The 22,252-nt window shown below is 38.7% G+C and overlaps 3 protein-coding genes across 5 annotated transcripts in view; 2 read left to right on the top strand and 1 right to left on the bottom strand.

The window, feature by feature from the left end:
- Nucleotides 1-17,202, bottom strand: part of LOC106176875 (cilia- and flagella-associated protein 337) — a 30,649-nt gene extending 13,447 nt beyond the window's left edge. Inside the window, exons 1-4 of one of the 2 annotated variants that reach the window (XM_087006468.1) lie at nucleotides 16,980-17,202; nucleotides 1,072-1,187; nucleotides 595-667; nucleotides 253-348 (exon numbers count right to left, since the gene is read on the bottom strand). In XM_087006468.1, coding sequence (XP_086862594.1) covers nucleotides 253-348; nucleotides 595-667; nucleotides 1,072-1,166 — 264 coding nt within the window. In that variant the 5' untranslated portion in view covers nucleotides 1,167-1,187; nucleotides 16,980-17,202. Of the gene's footprint in view, nucleotides 1-252; nucleotides 349-594; nucleotides 668-1,071; nucleotides 1,374-16,979 lie in introns of those variants that run through there. The other variant, XM_087006467.1, reaches the window with a different exon arrangement.
- On the top strand, nucleotides 1,399-6,643 carry LOC106176616 (uncharacterized). Its single transcript, XM_024076556.2, has 5 exons — nucleotides 1,399-1,886; nucleotides 2,453-2,802; nucleotides 3,135-3,260; nucleotides 3,836-4,799; nucleotides 5,168-6,643. The coding sequence occupies exons 2-5, from the start codon at nucleotides 2,496-2,498 to the stop codon at nucleotides 5,205-5,207; spliced, it is 1,437 nt and encodes a 478-aa protein (XP_023932324.2). The 5' UTR covers nucleotides 1,399-1,886; nucleotides 2,453-2,495; the 3' UTR covers nucleotides 5,208-6,643.
- The window catches only part of LOC106176856 (uncharacterized), a 42,044-nt gene continuing 26,666 nt past the window's right edge, over nucleotides 6,875-22,252 (top strand). For both annotated transcript variants that reach the window (XM_087006466.1, XM_087006464.1), the window contains exon 1: nucleotides 6,875-6,978. The gene's annotated coding sequence lies outside the window, so the exon portion shown is untranslated. The remainder of the gene's footprint in view (nucleotides 6,979-22,252) is intronic.

Here is a 22,252-nt window from a genome sequence, read left to right as displayed (position 1 = left end):
GTAGCATGATGGTAATTTAAGTAATAAAATTTGAACTTGAAAACAGGTGTTCATGGACTGTAAATAGGGTATACGTTGATGATAAAAAAAATTGCTAAAATTCCAGATAAATTAATTTTTTGTTATATGAAGCACTATAACTGCCTTTAACCTTTTGGTGAATACTGAACAATATCTTATTGATGCTGCAGTGTATATGTATGTATTTTAGGCAAGATGTAAAACAATAAATTATATACGTAGCTAACTCACATCTTGTCTGCTTCCTTTTGTGAGCAGTCTGGAAAGAGCTTCACAAAATTGTTCCCTGTTGAGACTCAGTCTATTGTCATAGCCATCTCCATCAGCCTGAAAATGGGAGAACTTGTCAGCACATTTCATTTCAAATTTAGTTAAGCATATATCATTAACAAAATTAACAAAACAAAATCTACATAATACAACCACACATACACATGTAGAGAAACGCGTATACATGCACAAATACACTCACAATAGGGCATTACTATTGCTAAAACTTCTAAAGCACCCATGACATTTTAAACGATGTTCTACGTTTTTAGAGACAAGTTCAAGAGTTGTTAAGAATATTACCATGAAAATGTCCTGTACTTGCTCCAGGTCTCTGATGTTCAGCCTGTTCTCCATCTTTTGGTCAAGCATTTTCCTGAAAAAAACAAAAGCATAATGGTGAGATCTAACCACAAATATAATACAGGTACAGGTACATTTAAAAGAATTCATTCTATATTAAGGTGTTTTTAAAAAAGAGAGACTGTAAATTCAACGCTATTATTTTTTTATTTCTTTTCAAAGTATAAAAAAAGCTATTTTGTATTTTGCTGTCTTACATATAAATGAATTCTCACATCTTGCCTCATTTTTGTCTTTACTATTCCCCTAGGGGCATGCTACAGTTTATTTGTGAGACAACCACAGATTCAAATATTGGTTGCCATAAGAGAGGGGAAATATTGTCGTTTGTAATAAGTCCCTCTTTTCTGTCTATTAAAAATAATTTCATTATATTATCTTTATGTTATAGCAGCATCTACAAGAATCAAAACTCACTTGCTAGTGTCAGGCTCAGGTTCAGGGGCCGCCTGGGGAGCTGCCTTCGTTTTGGCACTCGAAATGGCTGTCGCGGCTGGAGTTGTTGTCGCCATTTTACCGCCTAAAGCTTCTTGCTATAGCATAAATATGAGCAACAATATACCATACCTCTTCAAAAAAATTGATTCAAAATAACACAGAGCTTGTTTCTACACCATCTTTGGTCTGAATTTGTGCTATTTTTTCACAGCACCTGCAGGATCGTTTTTTGTTGCCAAGGAGTGCAATGGGATACTCAATGCATCGATGCGATCACAAAACTGGTTTTATTCAAGACAAGACCAATTGGTATTTGGACGTTACCTCGATTACCTGCGCGAAGTGAACCAGACATTCTAGTACGTACCTCGTGTACGTTTGCCATAAAAACAGTGAGCAAGATAGAAAAATTATATGGATAGGTGACTTAAAATTCAGATGTAAGAAAATGGCATGGCAAAAACTTAGGTGACGTTTGAAGCAGAGGAAAATAAACAATGCTGCAGGTGCTCTTTTCCGCTGGCACTTGCAAGTTGCAGAACGGCACTTCGCACACACTGCAGAAATAACCAAGTAACTCCGTTCCCTGCGTTCTCTCCGCCACCTGAAAATCCCCCCCATTGTACCATCTTTAGGTCACCTAGTGCAGCCACTGAGCTAGTGACAAATGCAACATTGTAACCTTTTCACCGTCAAACTGTCAGTCTTGAAAGAGATTTCCTGTACATTTGATTGGCATTTCACTGACCTAGATAAATATCCTACAGCAGAAAGCAACAACCCTAGCTTACAGGGTAAGTGTTTTTTCTTCTGTTTCTTTTTTCATTGTATTGAAAGGTACACCTATAAGACTTTTTAAAGACAAAAACTTCGGCTGTTAGATTGTTTTATAAACTCTTCAATTCTTTAAAACGAATACAGGTATAGATATAGCGACAATTTTATACTGTGGCCGCGCGCAGGCTGGCGCCACGCTGTCTGGTGGAATAGTCTAGATTGATACAGTTGATTGAAAAGAAAACAAATTATTCATTAATTAAAATGTTTAAATGAAGTATAAAGTTGCCATATCCCACTAAGAATATGAAATTATTTTATATAAAAAAAGAGAGGTACATTACGTTAAAAACATGCTGGAAAACATACGTCCAACAGACGAAAAAAAGAAAAAAATTACTGTGAATATAATTAAGACATTCAATTTCGAAACATTATTATGAGAAATATCTTAAATCCTTCTTATTAAATTTTTATGCTTTCCACAGTGTATACAGTAGCCTTACTGTGGAAAGGATAGTTTTAATTGATGCCTCATTTACAATTACAAATAAAATTATTGATTTTATGTTTATATGCACAGCAAAGAAAAAGAAAGAAAGAAACAGTTGAAAGAATCCCTAACAATGAGCTCAAAACGCAAATTTGCTGACAGCCCAGAAAGAAGCAGAAATAGTGAAAAAGACCTGGAAGAAGTGATGAGGAAAAACCGTTCTCCAAAATGTGCAAGATGTCGCAACCATGGCGTTTGTCAACCACTCAAAGGCCACAAACGCTACTGCCAGTTTCGTGAGTGCTCCTGCAATTCCTGTCTCCTTATCAAAGAAAGGCAGAAGATAATGGCTAAGCAGGTGGCGCTGAAAAGACACCAGGAACTGGATGAGACGATGGGCTTGCAAGAATACCAGCGTCCTGCCAACACCTGTAGTCAAGGTACAAAATGGTTAATATTTCACTGAAAAAAGTTAGTCATACCAGTACCCTCCTGATGTAAGGTGAAGAAAAAAAGCATATTTCTCAGGCTCAAATAATAAGCCTACTTTTAATTAATTTTGAACTTCTTTAACGGTTTTAACATAAAATAAAATAACTGTAGATCAGGTGCATACTTGTAACAGATAGTGTGGATTTATCCTTTTTTAAGCCTGTTTACTGATTTGTACATGTGAAAAGTTGAGCATTTTAGTTTTGCAAGTTGAAGCAATTGACTCATTGTGCTTTTTTATCTCAACTAAAATGAACTAAAATCAATCTTTTCACGTTAGGTGCATCACTGAGTTCCACAGAATTGCTGATGCAGGTGTTTCCAGGCGAGAACCCCATACGCCTGCAAGCAGCTCTGAAGTTGTCAAATAATGACATTCTGTCTGCATGTCAAAAGGTGGCTGAATGTAAGGAATTCTTTGATTTTAGTATACTAGTAATTGACAATTTAGCCAATGTTTAGGCAAGGCAAAATTGATCAGATAGTTAATGGATGGCAACTTTCTAACTGTAAACAGGATATTTTTGTTTTTGGTTGTTAAATATCTTTTTGGGAAGATTTCAAATCCACAATGTGGGGGTTGTAGAGCATAAACACACAAGCATTAAGGGGTTTCCTAGGGTCAGTGGTTAATTTCTCCCAATTGTCAAACCCATAGCCCATTTTGCATTTTTTTATTTATTTATTTTATTTATTTATTTTATTATTTCTTCAAGATTAGGGTCAGTCTGAGGACATGCTTTTTGACCAATTTTTCGGTTTTATCTGGTCAAACTAAGAAATGTTGACAAATTAATATATAAAAGTACCTATTGGGATTTTATTACATATCATCTTAACAAAAATAATGTGTTGCTTTATGATCTATAAGTATTATTTAGTTGGAACTTTGAGCAAATGCATATTTATTACGTGTTCTTAGATACAGTGCATTTACATTTTTCATTGTATTTATTTTTTGTTCATTTTCACTTCTCACAGCAAGAATTGCAGACTTTCAAAGTGGAGATCCCAGCAGCCCTGGACCCTTCTCAAGTTATCCGACTGGTGAATCCTTGGGATTGTGTAACTATCCTGCCAGTGCCGCCCCAGGGTCAACCCCCTACCTTCCCCCAGGATCACAAACCCAGTTCCCCTTCAGCACCTCTAGTAACAGGTTCGTTAACAACCTCTACCCCTCTTCAAGTGATTCCACCTTCGATTTTTCCCTTATGTCCCCAAGCAATGGTGGTTTCCCGTTACAGCCAGTGCCTCAGCACCAGAGAGGTCCGTTTTATTCTGGTCAGCCGATCAGTCCAGGGTCATCTTCATGCACCACAAGTGGTGTAGGATCTCACCAGTTCGCCAGTTTGGGGTCATCTTTCCAACCCATCCCAACCCCTGTCCACTACAGTCCAAGCATACCTGTTGGTGCAGCACTTATGGCCGCCAGCACGGACCAGGGCACAGACTCGAACTATGCCAACACAGCAAATACAGCCCCAGGTGTAGGTGGCGCTGCATGTCAGTCCTATGGGGAGGAGTCCAGTGCTGCAATATTTGATGCTGTGGTCAAGACTGAGGCTGACCAGATTGGCGGTGGCACAGAATCAGAGTCAAGCTCCCTAGAGGTCATCCACAACAGTAGCCAGTCCAGCCCACAGAATGGTTACTCACCAACAAGATTACTGGACTGTAATGGCATGGACTCACAGATGTCCGCTACGTCCACTACAGCTCAGATTGATACCCCATCTTCCTCTTGCAACATGACTGCTTCTGACCATTTTGGTCAACCAGGGATTGACCATTCCCCAGTTTCGTCCTGTTCCGACTCTGATCAGTTGGTCATCGAGATGCACCCAGCTGAGGAGATGGACACCTTAGGCACCCCTGAACAACAGCAACCGAGGTGTGAGGATGCTGAGAGAAAGAGGGCTCCACGTCTAGGAAAAGCTGACATGGGGTAGGAAATATTAATAACCTGTTAATCAATAATATATTAAAGAAACAAGTTACTGATACGTACCGTTGGTACGTACCTTAGCATTAAAAATTACATGTAGATTAATTTCAATAATTTGACAAGTACATTATCACAAAAATTAGATTACAGTAACTGTTGACTTTTAAAAAATGATGTTTCAAAAGAATTTTCATTGAATAAATAATATGGACACAGTTCACATGTATAGTAAATATTGACTTACAGTATAGAAGGATTTAAAGCCTGTGAGAAATGTTACATTACATAATAAAAGTTCTCAAACATTATATTGATATTGTGCATACCAATTTTACAAACTTTTAAACAAAAGCCTTTTATTTGCTTAGTGACAGTGGATATAGTGACCAAGAGCCAACACCAGAGTGACCTTGACTGTGACAAATGGTGGCCTTGACCTTTATTGCATGACCTTGATCTGCATAACATCTCTTTCTTGCTGTGAAAGTGAGGACAGGCAGTGGTGACGTGCTGGCAGTGGTACTTTGTGTATAAGAGTGCCCCTTTTTTCAAAGTTGGGAAATTATATTATAGTTTTTCCTAAAATAACACCTGAACATTGAAAATGAGAAATAAACAAGTGTTTGTCAGAGATGATAGCAGAAAATATATTAAGATACAGTATATCAGGGAATGGAAAAAATCATTTGTTTTCAGTACAGTAGTGTTTACTTAATGTTCTAATAACCTGTGTTTTTGATGGACTTTTACAAACTACATAAAAGACTTGAATCCAGTGAATATCAATGGAAAAGTGTCTTTTGTTGTATTTTAAGAGTTGTAACAATTGTTGTGTAAGGGGAGTTTGATCATTTCTTGTTTTTTGTATGTACAAATAGTAATAGTGTATACTGTTTATATGATTTGCTCTTGAGATGCAAATCAATAAGCTCCAGATTTAAATGTTTTTATTTGTTGAAGTTTTGAAAAAATGATCAAACAATTATTGGAGCTAGGAGAAAAATTATTTGAACTAGGATAAATTATTTATATTTTCATACTTGCTTTTTGTGAAGTAAAACAGTATTATCTTTTTGATCATTTAAGAATTCTGATGAGGAATCATGAGAAATGAACCAACTTGACAGACATTTGGAGTTTTCACAGCCTACATTGTAGTTGTACGTTTATTTAATTTTTTTGTGAATTTTTCTCACATGGATGGTGTTGAAATTGAGATGATTTGTAGTTGAATACTATAGTTCTCAGCTTATTTTAGAACGATGATTTGAATTTTACGAAAATCTTAACTTGAAAAACATGTTTGTATTGTAGTGGGGAGCATTACTTCAGCTTATTTTTAAATAAGCTTTTTCTGATTCACAAAAATGGAGTTGAATAACTTTTGTTGTCGTTTTTCTTGTACCTTGAGATTTTTGTGTAGCTAGGATGTTGTGCTTGTTCTTTGCTTATTAAATAGAATGCTTGTTAATCGTTTTATCTTGATTAATTATTTGCAGGGTTGGAAATATTCCATCTTTTCATTAGAAAAAACATAGAGAGGTGGTGGATTTTTCATGCTATATGATAATGGGGATATTTCAGGCAGGGTTAGAATATTATTCCTCCTTTGTAAGCATTTTGTGTCCCCTTCCTTGTAATTCTTGATATAGAGATGTACATGTACAAATTTAGTTATATTTGTTTTTCAGTAGATAAGGTTACATTTTATTTTAGCATATAGAAAATAACAATTGGCATGCTGGCTTTAAAAGGTTAGTTATATTCAAATGTTTGTTACATTTATTGTTCAAAATTTTAAAGACATTTCTGTAAGAGTTGAAGAATAAAGTTCCTAAAACGTACATGAATTGGTTGTAGCACATTTTCTCAGTCAAATGAATTTGACATTTAATTCTCCCTTAAATTTTTGTATTTTTATTTTTATGACCATACTTAACATACTACTCACCACCTATTCTTGTATGCCAAAAAGGAGGTGACCATTATAATGTAAAAATATTAAACTGTCTTGTTTTATTTAAAATAGAAAATGAATAAAAAAAAGACCGAGTGTGTTAGATGTGACAAACATCACAACACATTCACATGCAATTTCTCTGAAAGATTGTGTTGGTTGCGACTCGCACCTGCCTGGTTTCCCCATAATGCAATATGCAAGATGGGACTGCTCCGCAAGGTAAATATTCTTTCTTCTCTCCTTTTCTGTTTTTAACTGCACTACTCGATATTTGCATCGTGTATTTTAGTTTAAAACAAACAAAGAGCTGAGCTGCCGTCTGTATGCCTGTTTATGTACTCTTGCCCCGTAGTTTGCCGGCTAAAGCGAGAAAAATCGTAATCAGCTGATCGCTCGAGTCGAGCTCACGAAAAACAAAACAAATATAGCGCTGTCTTGTTCATGCTTATTGCTTTTCATGTTCTAGGTCAAAATATGAATAGCTGTTTGAAAGCCAAATGCATCTGTTAACGTTAAAAACGAAGGGAGCCATACATTATATGAAACTAAAATGTTTCAATTCACCAGAAAGTGAAAGTCATTGTTTTCTTTTTTAATATACATGTATTTACCCAGATAGCAAGAAGACGTTGGGCCAACATTGGCATGGTTGGCATTTGGTTGGCATTGGCATGCCACCATTGGGCCAATGTTGGGCCAACGTTGGCACTTTGACGTTGGCCTGCCGCCGTTGAGCCAACATTGGGCCAACGTTGGCACTTTGACGTTGGCCTGCTGCCATTGGGCCAATGTTGGACCAACATCATTTTTTTGACGTTGAATCAACGTGCATAGGGCCAATTAATTTTTGTCAATTTTTAACCTTTAAACTTATGTTGAGCCAGATTCTTTTTTATGTTAACCAGCCATTAGGCCAATATTTGGTGATGTCAGTTTTTTTTTTTTTTTTTTTTACCAGTGCATGAGCATTGATGTCATTTGGTCAATTTTGATTTAATTTATCACTAGAGTGTTCTCTCACTCTCTCTCTCTCTTTTCTTCAAAGTCCCTCATTAGTGCACTATTTGTTTCATTTATATGTTGTGTTTTGACTTTGACTTGACATTTGAACGAACTGTTGTTAACTTGGTACAGCTACTCGTTCCGGCGGCCGCTGTTTTAAAATTCCGTTTTTTATGATAAGCCGGTCAAGGACCTGGATATAGCGTTCCTTAGAGTTATGGATATGAAAAAGGCACAAGCGTATCAAACTGATACAATTCGTTGAGTGATTTGACTCGTCATGTGTTTTGATTCGAAGGAATCAACAACGGCGACGAGGATAAACTCTAGTGCAAGACTGTAAGCCAACTTTCTTTGAGAAAATGGAGGAAAAATGTGAAATTCTGAAAATCGAGCCGTACAGAAGTCGGAGAGGCGCCTGCTAGACGCGTTGGCTAGAAAGTTTGAAACTCTTCGCTGACGGATTCGGAAAAAGGATTGATCTTTTCAGAACCAACGGACGGAATGAATAATTAGCAAAGACGGAAAATTAAAAATACATGTCAGAGGAGACGCTCGCTTATGTTGCAGGAACAGGTGTACAAGATATTTTCAGAACTCTCTCAAACACAGGTGAGAAACATGAATATACATCGTCAGTTAACTCTTTAAATGAAAATGGAACACCAGTAACTGTGAGTATGGTGAAACCGAAGTCATTTGACAAACCACCTCAGTCTCAGCGCCAGGAGGTCAGACATTAAAAACGAAGTAGAAACCCCCCGACTGAGAAAACATTTTACAGATGTGGAGGTAAGGGACACTTTGGTCGTGACCTTAAATGCCCTGCTAGAGGAAAATCTCGCAACAAGTGTAAGAATTAAGTTGGATCACTTTGCAAAAGTCTGCAAAACCGAAACTATTATCCATGTAAATCACAGTTATGAACATGATAATCCAGGAGTGCATGTACATTTGGTGTGGAAACTGATGCAATATGCACATAAGACATTGTGGAAATAGAGATAAGCAGCGTTAATCTCAGTGTTTTACCAGACTCGGGTGAATATTGTAATATCATTGATGAAAATACGTGGGAAATGCTGAAATCCAAGAAAAATAAATGTGGCTCTAGTGCAGGACCATGAAACAAAATATTATTCATACATGTTTGAGAAACCTTCAGAAGTATAGTGACATAAAGGATCATTAAGGCAGGCAAAGGAAGAGATCATGCGGAATTTGAAGTGAAAGGACATTTAATGTAAAATAGAAGTGTTGTTGTTAAATGTCAATGAGTTGATTAGATTTCAGAATTTTCAATGTGGTTAAAAGAATTATAGTTGGAGTTCATATGTTATTCTGCAAATGTTTGAAAAGACAATTTAAGGCCTGGACTGTCAATTAGTAGATAAATATGTATATCTTCAACTTTATTGAACTAATCTAGTTGATGATGGACACCTGGAATGATACATATAAAGAGCACTATTAGATATCTAGCTATCTCCTTCCCCCGGGGGAAGTTTTATACGGGCATGTATAAAACGTCACTTATATGTCAGTCCTCATTCCTCTTTTTTTTAAAGTCCTCTGTCTCCTCCCCTGGGGAGCTTTTAAAGTTTGTGAACATGGGTCCTCCATAGTTCTTTTCAAAAGTCAATTGAATAAGGAAATTGAAGCAACAACAACAACTTTTAAAAGCTATATGCTAAAAGAAAATCAAATTAAATATCTAGCTAAAGTCATTTAAAAAAGAAAAGTCAAGTATTATGAGACTTCAAGAAGAGTCCCTGGTTGAAGCCGGTTTCCGAGTTTCCTGTATGTCAGTCTCTTTAGAATGACGGCTTGGTCTGGATGGAGTAAGCATTTCTGTAGTTCCTGGCTTGTTATGAGGTAGCAAACGGGCTAATGCACGTGGCAAACCACCACTGGTGCGTTGTTTGGTGACAGTAGGGGCATCCTGGCCACTGGGATCTGGGGCACTCAAATCTGGCTCTTCAGATAATTGCGATGGAGTAGAAGCATCCTGGTATGGCACAGTAGGTTCATCTGGATTTTTTGGCTGTGTGACCTGTACAGGGTTGTCATGGGTTTGCTTCTTTCCCAGATAAAGGTCACCAGGTTCGTGATGGACCAACTTAGTGGGTTGCTCAGGCACTGTGTTCTCCTTGAGGGCCATCTCAATCATGGGGAAGTAGTCACTGCTAACAAATGGAGTGAACTTCCTAAGATGCTGCCGGTTGCGGATAGTCACCCTGCCTGAACCATCCACTTTGATGACATACTGGTGGTGCTGTCTTACTTCAATTACTATTCCAGTTCGCTCCCACTTCCGGGGATAATTTCCTACAAGGTTCTGTAAGTACACATGATCTCCAACCCTCAATGGTGGTAAGATCCTAGTATGCTCACTCCAGCGTTCATGCTCTCTGGAATGACGTTTTGCAAGTGCTCTTTCTCGATGTGACATCAGCTCTGCCCATGTTTCGTGTGGGGAATACCTTCCCATGGGTATTGGAATGGCATCGCGAATAGGCCGTCCAAATATAATTAATGCTGGGGAGGCCTTTGTTTGTGGGTCAATAGAATTTCTGTACATAAGCATGGCTTTCTGAAACTTGTCAACATCAAGGGATCCTGTTGGGGCTATATTGTCTGCAAGCATTCGCTTCACAGTTTTGACAGCTATCTCAGCTCTACAGTTAGCATGAGGGTTGGCAACTGACGAAATTCTGTGTTTAACACCCCAGGTTTTAAGAAATTCTTGTGTTTTCCCCGCAGTAAATTGTGGTCCACCATCTGAGGTTAACTCCTCTGGTATTCCAAATGTGACGAAAGTTTCACGCAATCTTCTGATTAGACCCTCTGCGCCTCCTTCTGCTTTAAAAGCCATTGGCCAATTGGAATATCGGTCGACAATGACAACATAATCTTTACTGTTGTATGTGAAGTAGTCACAGCAGATCATTTGGAAAGGGTAGTCTGGTTGTTTAATATCAGATGGTGGCTGCATCGGGTTTGATTTAGCCATGCGATGACAATGTGCACATTGGTCCCTAACTCTAGCAATGTCAACTGAGATATTGGGCCAAAAAACAGAGTCTGCTGCTCGGGACTGCATAGCACTTATACCCTGGTGAGCTGCATGGAGGGCATTGAGGATTGGTGTGCGTAAGGCCCTTGGGATAACAATTCGTTGACCCATGAGTATCACTCCATCAACAACACACAGGCTTGCTGTGTGACGGTGGTATGGACGTATCTCTATGGGGAGTTCTCTGCAATCTTCTGGAAAGCCTTTCTCAAGGTATTGCATTAGTGTAAGTAATGTTGTATCTGAAGAGGTGGCATCTCGGACCATATCCCAGGTGACAATAATGTTAGCAGCATCCAGTGAGGCAGACGCAGCAGCAATGGTGCAAGCATCATCAGCAAAGTCTGTGTCTGCTGTGTCTTGGTATAAACTAGCCAATGTGACCTGTGGAGGCACAGTCATGTAGGATATGGTGTCACTGTCAGATGGTTCATTTGGTAGATGCATTCTACTTGGCCAACCAGCAGGGTGTCTGGATGCTGCATCTGGGCCGGGATTCTTCTTCCCTGGGACATGCACTATGGTGAATCTGTATGCTAGTGTCTTTTCTTTGAGATTGAGTAGTCGCCTGTTGTGAATTTCGGTGAGTGACCTATCATTTAGCACCTGAACCAGTGGTTTGTGGTCTGTGGCAACAATCAAATCTTTACAGCCCAATACATAGTAGCGAGTCTGATGCAATGCATAGGCCACGGCCAGGGCTTCACCCTCTATGGGTGCATATCTGCTTTCTGCTGGGTGGGTAAACCTGCTTCCTACCAAGCATAACTTCCAGCCATTGTGACAACATGCTGGAGTTTTGGAGGTGCATTGGCAATACTTTTGCATCAGGAAGAATCCAACTCCATCAACAGACCAATCAGTGGACAGACATGTTTGGCGGTTTGGATCAAACAAACGCACTCCTTCTTTCATCTCTTCTATAATGACTTCTTTGGATTGGTGGAACAGGTTGTCCAACTCATCTGTCCATTCAAATTTTGTGGACGGCTTTAGGAGCTTCCTGAATGGCTTCATCTGACGTGCCATTGAGAATGCATAAGCGCCTTGATTAATGAGCCCAAACCAGGCTCGGGCACCACTGATATCTGTAGGTGTTGGGAATTTCCTTATGGCATCTATAAATTTGTCACTTGGTTGTATGTTCGTAGGTGTGATTGCAAGACCAGCAAATTCGACTGCATCTTGGGCGAACTGAAATTTCTTGGGATTCAAGGTGATACCGTTACGTGCACACAGGTCTAACCACTTACATGCCTGAAAGAATGCCTCTTCAACTGAGTTTGCCCACATGCATGTATCATCTACACACTTGACTTTATTAGGGAAGTCTGTGATTATGGCATCAAATCTCTGGTTGTAGGCATCTCCACTGGCTAAAAACCCCTGAGGTGCTACCTTGTATCTGTAACGGCCCCATGGTGTGATGAATGTTGTGATATGCCGGTCCTCCTCCCTAATAGGCACAGAGTGGTACCCATTCCAGGCATCCGTCACGGTTTTTTTTACACCCTGTGGGATGCGGTTTGCTAAGTGAAAGGGGGTAGGCACATGGTGTGTTTGGCGGACAGAGTGGCGGTTCAGTTGCTGTAAGTCTACTGTTCGCCTAGGAGTGCCATCGGCTTTTCCCGTTACTACCATGCGGGAACACCATGTTGTTGGGGTATTTGGGCTGACTCGTTCAAGGACCCCTATTCGGACATCCCTTTCAAGATCAGCAAAGACCCTCTCTTGCCAGTGAATTGGAACAAGTGCTGGCTTATGGACTGCGACCGGTTTGGCATCTGGATCCACATGAAGTTGGAGCGGCTCACACTTCATCAGGGGTAATGGCTGGTGTTCACACGTATTAAATGTTGTTGCTCCATAATAGTCGAGGAGCCAATCTTTAAGCACTTCAACATTTTCTTCCAAAGCCTTTAAGCCAGGGGGAAGAGATGTGGGTAATGGTGGTGGCTCCTCTCTGCGCCTTGGACATGTGCATGGAACTTCGTCAGTGGGGCCAATTGAAGCTGTGTGTGTTATATGCGTGGCACTCGGAAAATCTGGCTTAATTATCCCCAAGTCTGTCAGTGCCTCTCTGCAGAGGAAGGCTTTCTCAATGGATTCAGACACGTAACACATCAAGCGAGACGTTCTGATGTGATTGTTTTCATCTTTGACTGAGACACTGACAGCAATGCCACCCATAACACCCAGATTCTCTCTGATGGCACCTCGCATCACAAGTTTAACAGGCAAGAGGTCTTCTTTCCTTATGCCTAGAGCCATAGCCGACTTCAGTGGTATTATGCTGCTCTGACACCCTGTATCCGCAATCATGGACATGTTGACTGGTTTAAGTGTTGACGTGTCTTGCATCGGATACCCAAAAGCAGCATGATCTGCAGGTAGAGGGGTCATTCTCACTAAAACCATTGGGTGGGGTTTTGATGGGCGAGCTATCCACTGGCCGTCAAATATGTGGTGATCAAGAAATGCAGTCTTGTTGGGTTTATGTCGCCTGGGCGGATTGTTTTCGGAAGCCGTACACAGCTGATCAAATACATAATTGGTGTCAGCGCGGTCCGTACCCTTAGTTTGACCTGTCTGAGTACGTGGTTTGGGCGGGTTTCTATATCCTCTCCCTTGCTGGCATAACCTTGAAGACTTATCCCGGTGGCCCCATTCACCGCAGGTGTTACATTTGCTGCAAAGGTCTGTATAATGTCCTTTGACACCACATTTGGCACACATGAAACCCCATGCCTCACACTTCCTGGCTCTTGCTCTTCTATCGTTTCTTGGTCCATGGGCAAGTCCACCACATGCCCAGCATTTCGGTTTCCCATCAGTTTGAACAAGTGGTGATTTTTGAACATTGCTGGCAGCATTAGCATTGTCTCCGACTGCACTCTTGGTCACTTTTCCCTGTTCCTTCTGAGCGATAAAGGATACAGTTTCCTCTAGCGTCCTGTCTGTTTTAGGGTCACCCAATAAATCTGACATAATTTCTGGGTCAGCGATGCCTCTGATGAGGTTGTCTTTTATGATTTCATCACTGTAGTCAAACATATGGGTGCAGCCTTCTTCTTTACATGTGGCTGTATACCGACACAATGCTGCTTGGCCTCTCAGGCTTGCCAAAAATGTTCTAATACTGGTTCCTGGAGTTTGAGTCATTTTACTCAGTCGTATGCGATGAACCAGGGTACTCTCATCTTTGACAGCTAGTCTTCTTATGGCAGCTAGGAGGTCTGCCTCCGCCATATTTGCAACATTGTCTCTAAGATCTCGCATAATGTCTGTGCGTAAGTCTTGATCACAACAGTAAAAGAGGGCGGTTGCTACCATGTTTTCAGCGATGTTCATACCAGCCTTGTACATGTTCCACTGCCTGGTGAATGCCGACCACTGATCTGGATCAGACCCTGTTGAAATTTGTGGTGGATCCAGCTTGAGTTTCTGGGGCGCCGGCTGAGTCGGATGGGCAGTCTGGCCATGCATTTGGAGAGCTGCAGTTAAGGCTCCTGCGAAGGCAGCGTCAAGGTCCTGTGACTGCCAGTCACAACCCACCACAGGACATTGCAGTTGGGGCATCCTGTTTGTTTTGAAGACTCTACAAATAATGGCTGAAAATCTAACTCGGTTATCTACACAGTGGCAAGGGAAATCTGGTGTCCGTCATAGATAAATATGTATATCTTCAACTTTATTGAACTAATCTAGTTGATGATGGACACCTGGAATGATACATATAAAGAGCACTATTAGATATCTAGCTAATTAGCATACTGTATATTGATTTGGAAAGGACTGTTTCTCTCCAAGAAAGGAAGGGATGTTGTGTTGACATGTAAATGAAATGTTGTTAACTTTGTAGAGCTACTTGTTCCATTGTTCATTTCTTTAATTATGATGAGTCACTCAGTCAAGGTCCCAGATGTTGCATTTCTTAGTGTTATGGATATGAAAAAAGCACAAGCATTGCAAACTGGTTCAATTCACTGAGTGATTTGATTTGTGAAGTGATGTGATTTAATTTAGAAGCATCAACAATATAATGGGGTTTGTATTTGAAAATATGTAATTCTCTTTTTTTGTACATCTATATATCTATGCTGGGGTATATATAATTCTTATTTTCAGAGTTTACATGAATGTAGCCAGAATGCAAGTTCAATTGAAACAGTTACTGCATGGTCATTTATAGATTTGTTATATTTCACGGTCATCTAATTTTTTTTTCATTTGTTATTCAAGATTTATGCATTACAGAACTATAGTGATCATGATTATTAATGATTTGTTTGAATTAGTTTTAAAATGACAATATGTAATATTATTTAGGTTGGAAGTCCAAAAATACTTCCCTCCCTTTGTACATGCATAATTATCACTATTTTTGTATTTTTGTTTTACTTCAGATTCGATGAGCAGCTTTGTTTGGTAAAAAAAAATTTTTTTGTTCTAATCTTACTTTTTTCTTTGCATAAGTGACATTTTCCCCTGTTTAGTGTCTTAATTTGCCATTTTTGCAGTGTAGTTTTTTTTTAAACATACATTGTTTTGTACAAGAAGTCATTGTAGTCTGCAGTTTTTTTATTCAATTTATTGACACTGTATTTACTGTTGATTTGGTTACACACACACACATATATATATATAGGCCATTTCCTAGTATTTGACATGCAATTGCAACAAACATCTGGATATTACAAGAATCCAAATACATCTAGCATGCTTTAGTTTTCAAAATGATTCAAGCATGAATTGTTTCTATAAACTAAGGTTAGGATCAGCCATCTGTGTTTTAAAAAATAAGTTAAAAAAGGCTTCACATACTCTTTTAGAATATTATAATAAACGTTAATGTTTTAACATTTACTTTTTATACCTTTTTATTATTACCTTATGTATACACATGCACTTGAATAAAATCAGTTGTAGAATTGATAATCACTTTTTTGTAGTGAATATAAATATCAAAACTTAAATTTAATGTATTGCCTTTAAATTCATTTGAAAAATAAATAATTGAAAGCAATAATTAACGTTGGATGAATGTTGGCACTTTAAAAGCCCCAACGTTGGGCCAACATTGGCCCAATGAAGGTTTGTAGGGTGTATGACATTGGGCCAACGATGGCAGCCCAACCGTCAGAATTCCAACATTGGCATGACGTTGGCCCAATGCATTTGGTTGGCCTAATGACGTTGGGCCAACGTTGGCAGGTTGGCAAAATGACGTTGGGCCAATGCCTGTACAACGTTGTGCCAATGAGCAACCATACATTGGGCCAACGTTGGCCCAACGTCGGTGGTTGGCTTACCAACGTTGGGCCAATATTGGCAGTACAACCAACCATGTGTTGGGCCAACGTTGGCCCAATGCCGTCCTGCTATCTGGGTATAAGACTTGACAGAGCATTACGAATGAACTATCTATATTACATTTGACTGTCACCTTCATTCGTTAATGAACATGTGAAATGAGCCCCAAAACCACAGAAAAACGCTTAGAAATACCACACTAGTCTACCACAGTGCACAAATTCAGATTGAATCAGTTAAGTATATTAAAAATGAATTTAATAAAATCACCATAAATAACCCATAAAGACCCTGAACTAATGGGTTTGTGTATAGTGGGGTGAAGTGATTTCATTTTTGTGATTTTTAAAGATTATTTATTTATATATACTAGTATTGCTTTTGAATTAAATGATGTAAATCACATTTTGACATACATTTTATTTTATTTTAGGCAATAAAATGTCAACATGTACTGTTTACAGGCTCTCTACACAATTTTATATGCATACAATGTATCTTGTACAAAGACAACTAAATAAATAAGACATTATGACTGAGAGACAGCACTTTATCATTCTTGTTTTTGGCTAAATTAAATGTGAATATTGAATGATGAGAGAATGATATATGCCTAAATGTATAAGACTCAAGACCACAATATAACTATAAGCACATTTTCAAGCTGCATACCACTGTATATACCGTACTTATATCCCATTCAGAAAAAAATGGAATGATGGACTTTCCTAATCAACTCTGTACTTTCCCAATCAACTTCACCCTCCCCCAACACACTTATTAATTTTGCATTCATGCTTTGTTATTTGTCATGGAATACCATATTTACCTTGTAAAATAAAGATACTGAGTTGTTCTTTTGTTGCTTAATGGAATGTTACAAAATTCTCTTCACCATAGTATCCTTCAAGTTCTCTCCCCAGTGTCGTTACTCTCCCATATCCTCTATAGGGCCCTCACATTGATTTTTTTCAATGGTTAAATAGGTGGCTTATCTCTGTACTGTGACCCTATGCTAAAATCTCAAGGATGATTACCTGGCTGGTAATTGTTTGCATAACTACTCAGGCACTGTCACTTAGCAGGTCCCTGTCAAGTCTCCTTGACAGCAGTCAAGACAGTTACGAGTAATTGCTCATCTGTGATAATAAAAACAGCCCCTGAATAGCTTGTTACTTCAGGGTGTTCCTTAAACACCATGTGACTTGTTTAACAGACAGACAAGACAAGACAAGACAGGTTGTGTAATGAGCGTTAATCACATGGAGCGAAGCCCTGCTCCCACTAAGGGACCATTCCCACAGATATTTGGATCGATCTAACTCTCTGGGGAGTCTCAATAAATTGCTGTCAACCTGTGAACCGAATGTACGGGCTGCTACATGTGGTCTACGGCCAAAAAAATGGGAAAAAGGTGGGAGTTCGTACATTAGGAACACGTCCATCGTGCAACTTTTGGAGGACGCAAACAGCACGTAGAACCTTTTCGACGTGAATTACTTGATTCCTTCCCTGCGCTCTAGCTACGTCCTAGTCGGACCTAAAAACTGTGCGTCCAAAATGTAGTTGGGATCTAGGCTTTAGTTTATAGACATTTAGTGAGACTCCCCAGGGAGTTAGATGGATCCAGATGGATGGAACTAGAAATGGGAACCCAGTCTAAGCTCCTGCTGAGCGGGTACAGTGCCATCTGCACGTGTGCAGATTTAATTGCTTCTATTCTGGTCCACAGATGAGCAATTAACTGTTTAGGTAACAACTGTTAAATAATTACAATATAGAATTTGCATATCTCAATGAATTTTTTATTTTTTTAGTGGTGACAGGTGCACATTTGTTCACCCAAGGCCATTCAGTCAGTAAGAATGAAAAATGATTGTTTCCTATGCTTCTGATTCCTGCCAAAATTATCCTAAAAGCACACATGAATTGACAGGGCATTACTGTATTCTTTTGCTTAATAACCTTGAAACCAATACTTTTGAGTGCCAATAGCCTTCATTCTTCACAATAGGTATAATTGTCCGAGTTATATTTGCAGCTGGGTGACAGCAGAAAGCAAATCAAGTCATTATATGTGATTGATGAGGTCTATGCTGGTCAGCCAGGAGAAATCTATGGCGATAAAAGTGTGATTTGAAAGCCATGTTGACATCTGTCTTCCTTCGGTACGAAGATCTGTGTTTGAGCCGTGAACAAAGCTGGGGTTGCTTGACTTAGAGTTACAGTAATGTGTTCAATGCATTAGTCGTAATCCTTGTGTAACCAAGTGTTGATAAGATTGAAATGGAAATATAGTTGGTTATGTACAGGATTTCCTCCAGGTTTGAACCTGGGGGTAATTTTGGGGCTCAATTAAAATCAGAAGCAATTTTTCATTGACATAACATTTCCAACTTACTGGGCCAGAAACGGGGGTCCTGTTTTTACTGAAAGATACAGATTTAAAGATAGAGTGAATTCTAGCAAAACATATATTTAAGCATGCATGTTACTCAGCAGTGAAGAATTCTCTCTCTCTCTCTTTCTCTTTCTCTCTCTCTCTCTCTTGCTGATAGGCGAGTTATTGAGTAGAAACTGGTGTACAGAAGCAGAATGAACAGCTTCTTATGGTGCATTCCCAATGAAACTGTTCTATGTAGATTACATGAATGCAATCAGCATAGAATACAGAAAAGCTGATAATCATACAAGTACATTGGAAACAAGAGGAGGCTGGTCAATCTGATTGCGTTCAGTGAGAGTCCCTGCCGAGTTTGATAGATCTACGTGGAATGATAGCACATTTATTGAGAAAGGGCCCTTAGTGTAAATTCCATTCCTAGCTTTTTCTTTGAATAATTACACTTACTCTGGCATACTTTGATCATGATGTGAATGATCTGTGAAATCTAGAGAGTTATTAATATAAATCTACAATTTTTTTCTGATCTCATTATCTTTCTTAACTACCGCAAATGTTGTATGATGTGCTCAATGTTATAAAGCATTCTCGGAATAACTGTTGTTACAGCTTCTGAAGGTGAGGATGTCTGGGAATGACATCCTCACCTCTCTTCCTGTCTGTTCCTTGAATGTAAATGCCAGCAGCTGAAATATTCCCAGAACATAATGACATCAAATCCTTCAGAAAGCCTCCTTTTTGTATGCAATATATCTCATTATTCTGGTCACGCACACAAGCACATCGTGAGAGGTATGGGAATCTCTCAGCTATTGAATTAAACAGATTTAGGATGTTTAATCATTACTGACTGATGGACAAAATGTGAGGGTTGGAAGAAAAGGGAGAAAGTACAGCTATCAGACCTAGAGCTTTTGATTTGAGATTGTACTGGAACTCTCTCTCCAGCAGACATGAGTTTTTTCTGTGGAATCACAGAATTCCACTTTAAATTTTTACATGACCGTAGAGCAATTTAACCCCAAATAATTTACGTAACCTTGGTATTTGCTTCCATAATACATGTTCAGAGTTTTTTTTAAACCTGGGCTTGTCTGTTCCAGTTATATTATCTTTGACAAATAAGACCTTAAATATATATGTGTATATATTTTTTATAGCCAGAATTCCTTTTTTGTTTTTTTTTTATATATATTTACCTTTCATAGTGTATTATCATGAGCCAATTTTTGCATATCCTGTTTGAAGATTGACATTGATATCAAGTAACTTTAAATGTAGACTCTTTCAACATGCCCTGGAAAAGAGATTTATATCTGAAAAATGCAAAACTATGGTGACTGTATTTTATTACATAGTGAAACAACATCCTTTAATGTGCCATTAATTCTTGGCAGGAATGCACATAGAATACTGGTAACATTTGGTCAAGTATAATGTTGGTCTCAAAACAGAATTCTATTTAGGATTACCCAAGAAATGGTAATGTTTAATGGTTGGGATTGTGGGACTCCAATTAAAAGATACTTTGTGATATTACAAAAGTTGCGTCTAGTGTGAAAAAGAACTTGAGCCCAAAAATTGGTCTAAAAGTTTAGTCTTCTTAGACCCAGCAAAGTGAAATATCTTGTGCCTGTTTTATAAAAAGAAAGACATTGCTAATTAGCAATTAGTCAGACCAATATTTACCTTTAGTGGAACACTGAATTTATTGTGAACTGAAGTATACCAAAATTTTGTTCTAAAATTTTCGGGTTTAGGGCTCATTCCCAATGACACTATCGGTCTAGGCAGATCAATCCAGCTCTGTGAGGACTGTTGTTGAATGCAATCAGTTTAAGAGATTAATATGCCTCATCTTGTTTCCAACGTACAGTCACTAAATATTCTGTATTCTACTCAATGCCAGGAAGAGACATGCCATTCAGTTAATCTGACTGCATTCAGCGAGCATGCCCTCGGAGTTTGATCGTTCTAAGTAGACTGACAGAGTTATTGGGAATGAGCCCCATAGGGTCTTGAGTGAAGTGGGGCCCCCAGAACTTGTTAGGATTTTCTCTGAACATGCAAGTATGTACATACACAGTCTCTTTCTTTAGAGGCCTTATTATCCCAATGCATTAGATGTCTCATTTGTTAAAGCCAATTTTCCAAGCTCTTGGAATAGAGTGGGGAATGTCGTGATTGAATTTTTTGAACAGGCCAGACAATAATGTTAACCTTTCTTAGCTGGTGCCTGTGTGATTTCTCTGTCCTGCTGATAATATTTGTCTTTGTTGCTGTGTGTTTAGTACTTTGTGCTGAGGAGATCATGTTTTTGCATTGGTTGCTTTATAATTCTGAGTAAACCAACTCTAATAGCTGTGGACACATTTTGATAAATTTTACAGGATAGGCCAAAAATGGGCTAACTTAGAATAATTTTGATTTTGGTGATGATTAATTAATTGATTGATAATGGAATATATATATATATATATATAGTTATAGAGGGCGGGGGGGGGGGGGGGGGGCGAGAATCTTGTGTAAGGATACTTATCACTGGATAAAGGATTTTGAGTGGCGGGTATCTTTACAATGTTTTTGATGTAAAAGGTACACATATGCAGACATGGGGAAAACTTTGGAGGCTCTGAAGCTCTGGAAAACTTGCAGTACAAGAAATATGCAGGACTGGTATTCTGTGCAGGTCAGGTAGTTGATGTTTTTACGTATGATTAATTTTAATGTATTTTATTTCCACAAAAAACCTTGCCTGTCCAGAAGACCTGCATTATCAAAGATCTTGCCAGTCCCCTGGCTTTTCAGGTGGTCATGACCAGTCAGACTGACAGTTTCTCCATGTCTGCATTTGTGACAGGTGTGTAGTGTTTTGCCTGCTGGGAGAGGCAAGATGACCTGAAACCCTCCTATCTCTTGCATAGACACTGGCACAGAGAGAGAGAGAGAGAGAGAGAGAGAGAGAGAGAGAGAGAGAGAGAGAGAGAGAGAGAATCAAAGTGTGTTAGAGAAAAAAGTGAGCACTGAACAGTGCTAAGCCTTATTTCAGTGTTGTTATTTATTCCATTATACTGACAAAACTTGGCCAATAGCATGTAATGCAATATTTCATTATTAATGTCTGTGTTCATAATATTCCACAAAACCACCTGCTTCTGATTACGTTGTATATTCTGCAATTGATATTTATTTTTTCAGACATTTCAGAATCTAGGAAAATGTATTTTTAAGTAAGAACATGGCATCCTTTTAAATGTCAATTGAGATCAAGGCAAAGTTTAAAAAGTAAGAGAGCTAACAGAGACAATAATTTTATTAACATTTAACAAGATGAAGATGTCTATTGAAACAAAAATCTCTCTGTGGGTGTGCAGGATTTTATTTGTCCCCTAGCCTTTGATCATTTTAAATACTAATATTTTAATCATCATATTGAACACAACTGACTATTACAGGCACTATAGGGATTCTCTTTGTGGAAAACTTGGTTGCAAATGAGCCTTTGGACTTCAGATGTATAATATAGTTAGTGACTCTGAATTTTCTGACAGCACATTTCACGTTGAAGTCCAGCCTTGTGTGAACATGCCACTGCTAGTCCACACAATTTCCTGTCACTGTCTTAATCATCTTGGTGTTTTCTGGCTCTTATTACAATAAAATCTATATCACAGAAGCTCTTATTTCAGGAGATTGCA

The sequence above is a fragment of the Lingula anatina genome, chromosome 2 (genome assembly GCF_051362555.1).
Source record: "Lingula anatina isolate TDL-2025a chromosome 2, LinAna3.0, whole genome shotgun sequence".
NCBI classification, from domain to species: domain Eukaryota; kingdom Metazoa; phylum Brachiopoda; class Lingulata; order Lingulida; family Lingulidae; genus Lingula; species Lingula anatina.
Note: the sequence above shows the minus strand (reverse complement) of the source record. Positions and strands in the feature narration are given on the sequence as shown.